Source organism: Symphodus melops, assembly GCF_947650265.1.
Source record: "Symphodus melops genome assembly, chromosome: 17".
NCBI lineage: Eukaryota > Metazoa > Chordata > Actinopteri > Labriformes > Labridae > Symphodus > Symphodus melops.
Genome location: NC_136707.1, coordinates 1,522,161 through 1,534,134, shown reverse-complemented (window position 1 = coordinate 1,534,134; position 11,974 = coordinate 1,522,161). Strand labels below are relative to the sequence as shown.

General features: G+C 46.5%; 3 protein-coding genes across 3 annotated transcripts; 1 reads left to right on the top strand and 2 right to left on the bottom strand.

Annotated features, from left to right (window-relative positions):
• Positions 1 to 97: 97 nt before the first annotated feature.
• cUnh16orf89 (chromosome Un C16orf89 homolog) lies at positions 98 to 4,066 on the bottom strand. Its single transcript, XM_079365635.1, has 8 exons — positions 3,337 to 4,066; positions 2,720 to 2,872; positions 2,285 to 2,435; positions 1,558 to 1,675; positions 1,231 to 1,393; positions 1,017 to 1,121; positions 629 to 718; positions 98 to 536 (listed from the first exon to the last, which is right to left on the bottom strand). The coding sequence occupies exons 1-8, from the start codon at positions 3,512 to 3,514 to the stop codon at positions 433 to 435; spliced, it is 1,062 nt and encodes a 353-aa protein (XP_079221761.1). The 5' UTR covers positions 3,515 to 4,066; the 3' UTR covers positions 98 to 432.
• Positions 4,067 to 4,714: 648 nt separating this feature from the next.
• On the top strand, positions 4,715 to 8,663 carry alg1 (ALG1 chitobiosyldiphosphodolichol beta-mannosyltransferase). Its single transcript, XM_079365634.1, has 13 exons — positions 4,715 to 5,156; positions 5,547 to 5,624; positions 5,720 to 5,823; positions 5,910 to 6,058; positions 6,278 to 6,367; positions 6,510 to 6,623; positions 6,809 to 6,930; positions 7,058 to 7,096; positions 7,197 to 7,256; positions 7,341 to 7,451; positions 7,640 to 7,754; positions 8,044 to 8,119; positions 8,224 to 8,663. The coding sequence occupies exons 1-13, from the start codon at positions 4,874 to 4,876 to the stop codon at positions 8,353 to 8,355; spliced, it is 1,473 nt and encodes a 490-aa protein (XP_079221760.1). The 5' UTR covers positions 4,715 to 4,873; the 3' UTR covers positions 8,356 to 8,663.
• On the bottom strand, positions 8,396 to 10,945 carry eef2kmt (eukaryotic elongation factor 2 lysine methyltransferase). Its single transcript, XM_079365636.1, has 8 exons — positions 10,692 to 10,945; positions 10,384 to 10,446; positions 10,200 to 10,280; positions 9,913 to 10,014; positions 9,529 to 9,662; positions 9,202 to 9,446; positions 8,945 to 9,094; positions 8,396 to 8,765 (listed from the first exon to the last, which is right to left on the bottom strand). The coding sequence occupies exons 1-8, from the start codon at positions 10,761 to 10,763 to the stop codon at positions 8,665 to 8,667; spliced, it is 948 nt and encodes a 315-aa protein (XP_079221762.1). The 5' UTR covers positions 10,764 to 10,945; the 3' UTR covers positions 8,396 to 8,664.
• Positions 10,946 to 11,974: the final 1,029 nt, after the last annotated feature.

Genomic DNA, 11,974 nt, shown 5'->3' with positions numbered 1-11,974 from the left:
CAGACTGAGTGGGACTGATAGAAAGTTTAGTTTTTAAGCATGTTTAGACCCTGCAGTAAAAGTCTAAATCGATAAATGACCTTTCAGATCATCAATCATCTCCTCTTCCTCCTCTCTGAGATTCGTAGGATAAATCTGATCACTACTTTCCAAAACGTCAGCGGAAACGCTAACCGAACGTCGACGGAGAGGAGTTCCCTCTGTGTGACCACGCTCCGGAAGAAGAAGAAAAAGTCTAATCTGTTGTCAAGCCGCCACATCCCCGAGTTTATTCAGCATTTTCATCATCTTACGACCGTGTTCATAAAGTGACAAGTTGAGCCGTGAAGAGCATCTCTACCTGTGGAAGTGTTTATCAGAGGAAAGCACCTGTGAGGAGGAGGAGGGGGGGGGGGGGGGGGGACGGGGGGGGAGGAGAGCAGGTGAGGGCGTTCAGGAGAGCGGCCGCTTCGTGATGTCCTGCTCTGCCAGGTAGTAGTTCAGGTAACCTCCCAGAGCGCCGACAGCCACAGCGGTCATGTGACTGGAGCAGCCGTCTGTGAGAGGAGAGAGGAGACGAGACGACCGATGTAAAAACACGACGCAGTGCGACGCCCTCGGCGGAGGAAGCATCGTCACACAAACTGACCTGGTAGTATTTTCTCCCTCCGCTTCACTCTGCGGTGAGGCTGCAGCTGCTCCAGCAGCTCGTCTCCAATGATCTGAGAGATGATGCTCTCTGAAGGAAAAAACAATAACAGCAGAAGAGGAGAAAGTCCAGCTTTTTTTCAGTCTCAAGTGTCAGGAAAAACCACGTAACCTAACTCTTTTTTTCAATTCAGTTTTAGAGTTAGATAATAGATATGAACTCTGAGCCACACAGAGAGAAACGACTCGGACAGTTGGACCAGATTCAGAGACATTTTGAGATCAAATATCAGACCTAAAACTTGAAAGTTGCAAAGTAAACATCTTTGATTCAAAGGCATTGAACTGTTGTTTGACACCGGTACGATTACCTGTGTTCAGTCACTTACTGTCTCTCCCAAAGCAGCCCACTTCCTCATCCTGCAGCCTGAGGATGTGCTGCAGCCAATCAGCTTTGTAGAAGTCAGAGAAACCAGCCAATCCACAAATGAGGACTGTTGACAGAAAGCAGAGCGGCTCAGGTCGTGTTCACCACTCTGATGAAGCTTCTCAACAAGCCTGAGTCAAATCTGTGCAGGGTGGACTGAGAGACACTGGACTCACTGTTCTCGATGAAGATGTCCACCGTCTGCTCGCTCAGGCCGTCTCTGATGATGTCCTGGTTGGTCTTCATCATGTTGGAGCAGAAGATCTTCTCGTAGCTTCGTTCGGTCATGTTGGCTCGGGACGGCCGCGTGTCGCCTTTCAGCAGGTTGGTGCATCCTTTCTGATCGCAAGCAAAACACAAAGCAGTGACTCGCTCCTGCTGAACTAGTGCAAGTGCATGTGAGAATGGTTATGACACTTGTCCGTGCTGTCTCTAAACCGCTGAGCGCTGAATCGGCCCCTCGCTGGTTGTGTCATTTGTGATGATAAAGTCGCACGTCTCACCATTTTTCCGATCATGAAGTAGAGCAGCTGGTGAGACAGAGAGTAATGTGGACAACCGAACTGGGTCATGGTGTCCCGGCAGGGTTTGGTGACAATGCAGGGCGTCCCGTTCATCTTCCTGAAAACACACACACACACACACACACACACACACACACACACACACACACACACACACACACACACACACACACACACACACACACACACACACACACACACACACACACACACACACACACACACACACACACACACACACACACACACACACACACAGACAGTTTCCTTTACACTGAAACGTTGGACACAAAAGTCCACTTTGAATATTTCTGTTGACTGAGGACTAAACTTTTAGGATGGATGAAAACGTTAATGATCCCCTGGGACTTTAAAAAAATGATGTTCTTTTTGATAAAACTACAGATCAAAACGTCCTTCTCTTTTCATTCTAATGACTTGCTTTAGTAGTGTCTGCAGATCCCGTCCAGTTGCACACAGCCACAACAACCTCGTCCAATGAGAGGACAGGAAAAACCTGGCTGTCATCTATGATGGTACAAAAGTGACAGCCCTCGAGAGCTCGTCTTATCCAGACGTTTGCAGCTTTTTCTACCAGCCTTTTCTGACGTTTGTCGACTAAAACAAAGATTTTCATTTGTTTGCATCCGTGAACCTCGGTGTGTTTCACGTCATGATTAAAGCGTGTCGCCGGTTTGTTTCGTACCAGGTTCCCAGCAGCAGGGTCAGACACTTGTCACTGAGCTGCTCGTCGTAGCACTCGGTGGTCATGGTGGAGGAGTAGACCAGGCTCGGGTCTGTGGCGCTCCACGTCTGAGGGATCAACCAGAAACTCCACGACAGCAGGGGCTCAAACTCTGCCAGTCACATGACGGAGAAAAAAGAAAGAGGAAACATTTAGAAGCTGCTGAGAAGAAGAAAAAAAAACAGAGGATCGAGTTGGAAATTGGACGAGAAAGACATCCACAAGTCTAAGTGGGGACGCCGGCCTCCAGGACTGCAGCCTCTCCACAGGGGGCGTGCAAACAAACCACCCGCCCACCAGCGGGTCCACCGGCTGGGTGTGAGAAACAACACGCTGCTGAGACATCCACATGTGTCGTGCACTAAGAGCACGGCGGACATGACACTCCTTTCTCACCTCTGTAGTATTTGGGGTCGTTCTGCTGCAGGGCGGTGACGGCCTTCTCGAAGCTTTGGTCGAGACGCTTGACCAGAGCGACGGCGGTGGTCCTCTGAGCCCAGCTGACCGGGTCGGTGTGAGGCCACGTCCGAACTGCTTCCTTCAGTTCAGCTGAGTTTTTGTTTTTGTTAAAATCAAACAAATAAATTGAGACCAGAAACATTACGGACAGACTCCACTGACAAAAGAAACAAAAACAACTGAACATTGCAGATCACGTTTCTGTACAAATCATTGACCATGTGTTGTAAAACACTAAAAGCTTCTTCAGACCAAGAAAAGTGCAGATGATGACAGCTTGTTTTTATACCTGTGATATGTTTCAGCAAATGTTCAGATTCATTCAAATGTGATGTAAGCTTTAATACAAACTCAAAATAAAATCTACTTTTCAGCAGATTAAATTAAAGTTGTTTAGTTATCCTTTTTCATCCTTAATGCATTTGATTCCCCTCCAAATGTTCCAGGATTAGTAGTCTCGTATCCTGAGTGAATAGCTGACCCAGTGCAGCTGCACCAAACCCCGACAACAAACGGGTGTTTGTCTCGTCTCCTCTGCAGACTTGTTTACTTACCCTGCAGCATGAGGAAGCCCACCACCCCGTCCAGGTTGATGTGCTCGTGCTGTCGCTCCAGGAAGGATGCTCCCCTGTTGAGGCTGCTCAGGATGTCATCGATCACCTCCGCCTGCGAGCCGGACACTGCGGCAAACAGAGCCAGCACTGCGGCCAGCGCGTGCGCCGCTGCCCGCATCTTCTCACGCGGATAGTCCCAGCCTGGAGGCTCCGGGAAGCTTTTATCCTCCGACAGAAACACGAGGGGGAGAGAAGAGTGCTGCTGGGACGATGGGCTGTCCTCTAAACAACAGGAGGAGAGAAGGGGATAGGGGAGGAAACAGCTGTGACGTCAGAAGGGTTACAATTACGAAATCAAGTAAAATCACAATATGGTCAGTCCTTCGGGTCCTGACTAAGAAAAAAAAGTCATTTTTTAATTCAGTTGGCTTATTTTAAAGTTCACACATTCACACTCCTCTCACATGCCTCATTAGTCACATATAACCCCTTTAAAGTGTCAAAAACACAAGAAAATGCATTGATCCACATTTTCACATTTGTTTCTTAACATTTAAAAAAAAAAAAAAAGGTCGTTAAAGATACACTACAAACTCAACTTTCTCGCGCTGTTAAATTTTACATTATTTTGAAACCTAAACTCTCATCAGTTACCAAACCAATTATCTGTTAAAAGAGCAACTTATTTTCCAACATTTTTTTCCCCGTATTTTATAGTTTAAATTTAAGATACCAGGCTAGGTAATTAAACATGTCTATGGAACACTGAAGCGGATCTGTAACATCGACAGGTTGTAGTGTCGCTTACACTGCAGCTTCAGTGTTTAGCCAGCTCTGCATGTGTTGGACACTGTAGCTTCAGTGTTTAGCCAGCTCTGCATGTGGTGGACACTGTAGCTTCAGTGTTTAGCCAGCTCTGCATGTGTTGGACACTGTAGCTTCAGTGTTTAGCCAGCTCTGCATGTGGTGGACACTGTAGCTTCAGTGTTTAGCCAGCTCAGCATGTGGTGGACACTGTAGCTTCAGTGTTTAGCCAGCTCTGCATGTGGTGGACACTGTAGCTTCAGTGTTTAGCCAGCTCTGCATGGGTCTGTAAAGCTTTCTGCGTTCTAACCTCTCTCCATGTTTCAAAAGCATCTCCAACATTGATCCTAGTTTGAGCAGCTTTCTGCTGCTGGAGCTTATTAGAAACATGCAGAGGCTTTTTAGCTCGGGTACAATCACTTCTATCTGAACCATCTCTGCAACACCTGTTAATCTCAGACCTTCTCTGGTCAAAATGAAAACAAACCATTGCACCAGAACCAGCCAGCACTTCAACACGTGATTCCTTAATATGTGATAATATAGTAAGATTTATAAGATCATTTTACGATTTAATACAGTAGATATCTCACATATTTGAACTTTAATTCAGCCATGATTACAGTTTTTTACATCAGTAGTACCTGAACGCATCTTACAGCGTGAGTCCCCTTTAAATCTGTAGCCCCGCCCCCCTCTGATCGAGCCACGTCATCACAAATCCCAAACAAACATGGCGGCGCACTGCACGCGCACGGCTCTCCTGGCTGTATTCACACTTATTTCGTCCGTTTTAACGGCGTGTTTCCTCTCGGGTTCGGGCGTCACGTGGCCGCTTGTGTTTCTGACTCTTGTTGCCGTCCTCGCGTTGCTATGGTTACGGCGCAGGGATGCTGAGACCGAGCGGCGCGTGTGCGTGCTGGTGCTGGGGGACATCGGTCGCAGCCCTCGGATGCAGTATCACTCCTTGTCCCTCAGCAAACACGGATTTAATGTGACTTTTGTCGGCTTTCATGGTGAGAATGAAGCGGGAATATTTCTAATTGTAATTATAATCGTTCCCTCTTTCAGGTTAAAGTGTTGAAACTAAAACAGAAAATGAGCAGAGTGGAGTGGATGTGTAGTGATGTAAAGGGTTAAATGGGCTGAGACAACATTAAACTAACATGGAGTAATGTGAGTTCTAGTTAAGAATCTTGCTGCTGAGATTTGTTGAAGCTGAAGCAGCTGCACAATCCTTTTTAGTTATTTACATGGATTCTAATGTGTCTCTTACAGATGATCATTACTGCTTTAGCAGCACTTTACTTTCTGTAGTCAAAAAAAGAGGAGATCATTCATCCAGAAAAGTCCTGCTTCCGATGAGCTGTGAAATGAAACGTGTGTTTTTTTCCTCCTCATTTAAGATTCCAGACCTCATCCCGACGTCCTGAGACAAGAGAAAATACGGATCCTTCCTATAACAGAAGTGAAAGGTCTTCGAGGTTTGTAATCACACACACACACACACACACACACACACACACGTACACACTGTGTCTGTTTGGTGACAGGAAACTGACGGCGTTGTTTCTTTCAGGGGGGCCGAGACTCCTCACATATGTGACGAAGGTGATCCTTCAGGTGCTGCAGCTTCTCTTTGTGCTGCTGAGGATGGACACTCAGTCTCACATTCTGATGCAGGTAACTTCACAAAGACGACTTCAGCTTCATCCTCGGACACATTCAAAAAGGAGTGCATGAGACTTATGATCATGTTTATGTCCCAGAATCCTCCGGGACTGCCCAGCATCGCAGTCGCGTGGCTCGTTAGCGTCCTGCGAGGCAGCAGATTCATCATCGACTGGCACAACTACGGCTACACCATCATGGCTCTGAGTCACGGACAGAGACACCCGCTGGTCCGGGTAGCAAAGTGGTCGGTTAACTGAACTTTTTATGACCTCTTATAACAAACATTTTTTTATCATTTTTAATCCAAAATCAATGTTTGTCTCGACTTCGTCCTTGGATCGTAAATGATTCTTTTTTTTAAGAGAAATCTTAAATCAGATAGATCTTAGATCAGATCTGTCGGTCTTTTGTCAGTGTTGCTGGTCATATAAAGTGAGGAGGGTTTTATTTTGTTTTCTTCCAGGTATGAACACTTCTTCGGACCTCTGGCCGCTCACAACCTGTGTGTTACCAACGCCATGAAGGACGACCTGCAGGAAAACTGGGGCATCAAGTATGTTCTGTTCAGCACTTGAGGCTTGTGATGGCTATAAAGAAATGTGTATCCTCATTTTGCATGATGTTTTTATCCAGCTGTCAATGAGTGAATGTCTTTCACCTGCAGAGACGTTCTTGACCGTCTTTTGTCTCTGCAGGGCGACGACGCTGTACGACAGACCGGCCGCCATCTTTAGAGAGACTCCTGTGAAGCTGCAGCACGAGCTCTTCATGAGACTGGCCGACACGTATCCTCAGTTCCAGAGTGAAAGGTGAGAAAAGCAATGATACACACACATCAGTTAATCAAGTGGCAGCAGTGGCCTAGCGGTTAGTTACACACGCCACGTACAGAGGACCGACCTTCGGCTCCGTCCACTTTCTAAAGTCGTGCATTTCTCTGTTAGCGGGATCTTTCGTGTCCTCCAGTTATCTGTAACTCTGTTTTTGTTTTCAGCTCTGATGAAGGGGACGTTCAGGTGGAGAGGACGGTGTTCTCGGCTCGTGACCTCACAGGTGACACGGTGACTCTAAGGGCGGAGCGACCGGCGCTGCTGCTCAGCAGCACCAGCTGGACAGGTGAGAGGAAGCCGCTCAGCTTTCGCTCCTTAGACGACCTGAACGAGTCAAACACTGAATCTGAGCCGCCATCATCTCAGGCTCCAGTGGTTCTAAACACACGCACGTCTTTCTTTTCTCCCCGCAGAGGATGAAGATTTCTCCGTCCTCCTGAAGGCTCTCGAAGGTGAGAGAGGGTTTTAAACCCGTTTCCTCTGATTTCCATCGACGAGGGTGAAACGTGTTTTTGTGTTTCTTCACCGCTCGCCCGTTTGTCCTTTTAACAGAGTACGAAGGCTTCATCGAAGGAGGAGCTTCTTTACCGTCTCTCGTGTGCGTGATCACAGGTAAGGCGTCCTCCTCCGTCTACGCGTCTGACGTCTGAGCTGCTCCTCTGTCTTCACCGGAGTGCGTCTCCTTTGGTGTTGCAGGTAAAGGTCCTCAGAAGGAACACTACATGAAGCTGATTGACTCTCTGAGTTTACGACATGTGAAGATCTGCACTCCGTGGCTGGAGGCCGAGGACTATCCAGTTTTATTAGGTAAGGTTAAAGGTCAACGTTACACACGACCTGCTCCTCCTGTGTGTTCATTTCAACACACGTGTTGGTCTGCTGCTGTGAAGAGAGGAAGCTGAGGTCACACTTAAAACATTGAAAGGAGGCTGGTACGGTGCAGTATCAAAAGATTCAGTGTGTGTGTGTGTGTGCGCGTGTGTGTGTGTGTTCAGGTTCAGCGGACCTGGGTGTTTGTCTCCACATGTCGTCCAGCGGTCTGGATCTGCCCATGAAGGTGGTCGACATGTTCGGCTGCTGCCTGCCCGTCTGCGCCATCAACTTCAACTGGTGAGCATCGAACGCGGAGTCTCATTCACATTATATGTACACGTACACACACACACACACACACACACACACACACACACACACACACACACACACACACACACACACACACACACACACACACACACACACACACACACACACACACACACACACACACACACACACACACACACGATGGGCAGTGTTTGATGTTTCATATTCATCATCACTGTCGAAGGCGGACACTTTGCGTCACACTTGTTGTTTAAACGTGACTCAGGAGTAACAGATGTTGTGTTGGTGTCAGTTTACACGAGCTGGTGAAGCACGAGGAGAACGGACTGACCTTCAGAGACTCCCAGGAGCTCGCCGACCAGCTCAAGGTGAGTGGAACCCCCGAACGCCCTCCGTGCGCCCGTTACAGGACGAGGAGATGTGATGCTCGTTTCATAACTGTGGATTTGTCTTTTTTTGGGGGGGTTTCCAGTCCCTCCTGTCAGAGTTTCCCAGTTCAGACGGCAGACTGGGCGCCTTCAGGAAGAGCCTCCGCGCCAGCAGAGGGCAGTGCTGGGACGACAACTGGGACCAGAACGTCCTGCCTCTGATCACAGCTCCCTGAGGGAAAACACGAACGGATCGCTCCGAAACTCTCAGACCAAAACCATCCGTGTTTTTAACCATCCATGTTTTTCTGCAGCTTGTTTTTGTTTTGGACAAACTAAAAGGAAACGACAGCAGACACATCGAGACAGAATATTTGGGATGTTTGGAAGCGGGGACGTCCAGATTTTTTCAAACGTGTAGAAAGTGAAACACGGCAGTAAACCTTTTCATTCCCACTTCAAAGCACACACTGAATGTATAAAAAAAAGACACTTTGTTACTGTGTACATTTGTAAATAAAAATCTTTATTGTTCTCCAGCCGAGTCACGTGTGCAGCTGAATCAGCTCTATGGCAGAGTCTCTGTTGTAAGGAAACACGTGGCTGACGGCCTCGGCCATCACACGGTGGCTGATTCCTGCATCCTCTGTCGGCGTTAAAACAAACGGAGCGTTAACACCATCCAACAGTCACAACGTTTGTATCCTGAAGATGGGCTTAAAAACAAGACGGGTGAGAAATGAAACCTGAAGAAGATCCGTTACAGGCGACACCTCGAATATGTGAAAGGACTCGTTTGTTTCAGAGCAAACTGTGCTCTCTTACCGAGCTGCTGCTTGAAGCCCCCGTAGGTCTCCTGGTTCCTGATGGTGGAGCAGATGAGGACCTGAGGGAGGACCGCACGAGACGAACACCTCAGGATCTTCGACAGCAGCTTCACCAGAATCCCCACAGTGTCGGGGTCGTACACCACGTCTGCACCACGGGGGGGGAGGAGTCACGTCAGTCAGAAGAGTGACTCACAGTTGTTTAAGTACAGCTGTAACAGTTCATTCATGTGATTTCATTAGCAGAGATCCGACCTGCAGCGATGACGGTGTCGGCGCCGATCCGTTGTAACTCGTCCTCCGTCACTGCCGCCCAGTCCAGCTCCTCCACGCTGACAGCGGGAGCCGTCCGCTCCGTCAGACCGTTCAGCTCGACGTTGCTTCGCAGCTTCTGCAGCACGCTGGGGTGACAGTCGCTGAAGATGAATCTGTCCGGGCTGCAGGAGCGACACACGGTGATGCCGGTCAAGCCCACGCCGCTACCCAGCTCCAGAACCGTCCTGAAAACACAACGAGAGGAAAGAGAAGGTCAGACGAGACGGGCTGATCCTGGAGGGCACAGAGACGGGGGGGTTTATATACCTGTCGGTGAAGGCCTGCCGGTGATCCAGAGCCCACTCAGCCAGGTAGAGAGCTGCCTCCCAGGTCACCAGGCCGGTGGTCCCCTGTGAGATCAGAGCCACGTTCTCCAGCAGACTGACGGCGCCACCGCTCGGCTGCACGAGGAAAAAACATCAAGGAAAAGTTAACGTCCGGGTCAGAGGGACTCCAGTCGGGTTTCCCGTTTTCATCCGAGTTTATTCTTCTTCCCACTCCTTTCTTCATGGGTTAATTAAACTAAATCAGTGTTTGACTTTTTCTACAGCAGGTTTCACAGATTTATTTTGGAAAGCTAAAAAAGGAACTCAGTCTTCCACGCTGCTCCTGGTTGTAGTTTTGAGTGACCGGTGTGAGTGTGTTTGGTACCAGTAAGTAGCTCTTGTAGCACTCCGTCGTCTCTTCGGCTCCCACCACCTCAGCCAGCGCGTCGTACAGCTCGTCCAGAGGATCGCAGCCTGCAGCCTCCTGCTGCACAGAGTCCACACAAGAAGAGGCTTTCATTCTTTAACTAGTCGGCTATGGATGGGCCTGCTTTCCTTTTATAATATGAGTATCCCCCTTCCTCAATTAAAATGAGGAAACACTTTGGTTGTACAGATGAATAAATACCCAGCAGCCTTTGCTGTTACATGACACACACACAGATTACTGACCCGTTTGATAATCTCTGACAGGAACAACCTCCTGAATCTGACTGATGGAGGAAACTTCTGACACAGAGCGTGAAGACAAGTCTGTCAAAAACAGGAAACAAAAAAAAAAGTGTTGGTTGTTGAAATCAAGAGTGCACAATGAATACATGAAATACACTGTTTGCTCCTCTGCAGGCCTGCTTACCTGTTTCAGGATGGCTAAAATGAAGTCTGATGATTTGTTGGTTTCGAGGTCTTTTTCTAAAAACTGAAAATCAGACATGAACCACTCATAAACTGTATTATACTGTACACTGTATTATTGGTGTTGAATGGGGGTCAAATGTGTGCCGAATTACGCCGAAAGGTCCACAGACTGGTGACAAGTTGTCACTCATAATCTACCATCAGCATGTTCTGCAGTAACGCACAAAATCCCCAATAGTCACTTTTTTTTTAACGGAGTTTGGCGTGAAGTTTCTGCCAGCCAGGATCAAACTCGGTCATACTCACCGCCCAGGGAAACGAAACCAGACGAGACATCGCGAAGAAAGACGCCTGAAAAGCTCGTAAGACATCCGACATGTTGGATCTTTTCTCTGTCAGCGGTTTGGATCCGCTCACAACTCATCCAGCTACAACGTGCTTCTGTTTACCGTGTCGCTACCCAGAATGCACCGCGGTCTTACTCGCTACACCAACTGGGTAATGTCGTTTTTTTTTCTTTCTTCAAACTCACCAAAAGTCATAAAAGAGCACCCAACATCAAGCAAAAATAAAACCTATAAATACACCAATATACAAATAAACAAATAGAAAATATATATAATAACATGAGAGCGATGTAGGCTATAGAAGACATTTTATAGTGATAGTGAAGACAAACTTTAGAAAGTAAATTAATGTTAAACACTAAAAATACAATTGGAATCGTGTACAAGCATCACATTGGACTGTATTGAATTGAATGTTTTTTATAAAATGTAAATTAAGCAGTAAACATTAAATCCCTATTATTAAGCTGAAATGTAAAAAATAAACCAAGTCAAATGTAATGAAAATGGTAAAAGGAGGCATTTACTGTCCACATAATCTGACGCATGTGTAAACTGCAGCATTATTGAAGATGTATTTTTCAAACACTTATTACATTGGGGTTGCCTGAAGTATTAACATTCATTATAAAAGGCCTGTCAATACCATAAACTGTGAAATAGTCAGCACATTTTAAAAATCATTCAGTGAAGCAAAAACAAGACATTCAGAGCTGTCATGTGTTTTATTTACAGCAGCGTCTGTCAATGTGGAAAGAAAGACATTAAAACATTCAGTTTAATAAAAGCAGCAGTTTTCAGTCTGGAGGGTTTTTTTCTTCTTGCCGCTCTTTTCTTGCTGTGTCACTGCAGGAGGAGATAAATGTTTAACAGTTGGGCCAACTCCTCATTTAACATAAACTCTGACAGCAAAGACACACACACTGGTGAGTAACACACAGGTTATTATAGATTTTTTTTATAGTTGTTAGGGATTCGTATATGTGTCATTATGAATTTATTATTAATCTTAAATTAGCACTGACTTTAATATTTTCAGTTAGAAAACCTCTGAATAAGAATCACATATTTATCCTCGGTAATGTTGATTGCATGAATGTATTAACGCTTAGTTAACCTAATTTTAATTAAATTATTGTATTAATGTTAAGTGATAATGCTTAAACAATCACATAAATCAAGTTAATGGATGATAAATATTATAAATATAATACTGGTCGAAAATTGTTTATATTTGATGTG

Bases quoted from the DNA above. Each gene is read 5' to 3' on its own strand.
- eef2kmt (XM_079365636.1), bottom strand. From the start codon at position 10,763: ATGTCGGATGTCTTACGAGCTTTTCAGGCGTCTTTCTTCGCGATGTCT. The intron at 9,663-9,912 runs GTACCAAACACA...TTCCTCGTGCAG, and splicing joins GCTACAAGAGCTACTTACTG to CCGAGCGGTGGCGCCGTCAG. The intron at 9,095-9,201 runs GTCGGATCTCTG...CCCGTGGTGCAG, and splicing joins CGACACCGTCATCGCTGCAG to ACGTGGTGTACGACCCCGAC.
- alg1 (XM_079365634.1), top strand. From the start codon at position 4,874: ATGGCGGCGCACTGCACGCGCACGGCTCTCCTGGCTGTATTCACACTT. The intron at 6,368-6,509 runs GTATGTTCTGTT...TTGTCTCTGCAG, and splicing joins CAGGAAAACTGGGGCATCAA to GGCGACGACGCTGTACGACA. The intron at 6,624-6,808 runs GTGAGAAAAGCA...TTTTGTTTTCAG, and splicing joins CCTCAGTTCCAGAGTGAAAG to CTCTGATGAAGGGGACGTTC.
- cUnh16orf89 (XM_079365635.1), bottom strand. From the start codon at position 3,514: ATGCGGGCAGCGGCGCACGCGCTGGCCGCAGTGCTGGCTCTGTTTGCC. The intron at 2,873-3,336 runs GTAAGTAAACAA...ACAAAAACTCAG, and splicing joins GGGCTTCCTCATGCTGCAGG to CTGAACTGAAGGAAGCAGTT. The intron at 1,122-1,230 runs GTGAGTCCAGTG...TTCTGTCAACAG, and splicing joins GGACATCTTCATCGAGAACA to TCCTCATTTGTGGATTGGCT.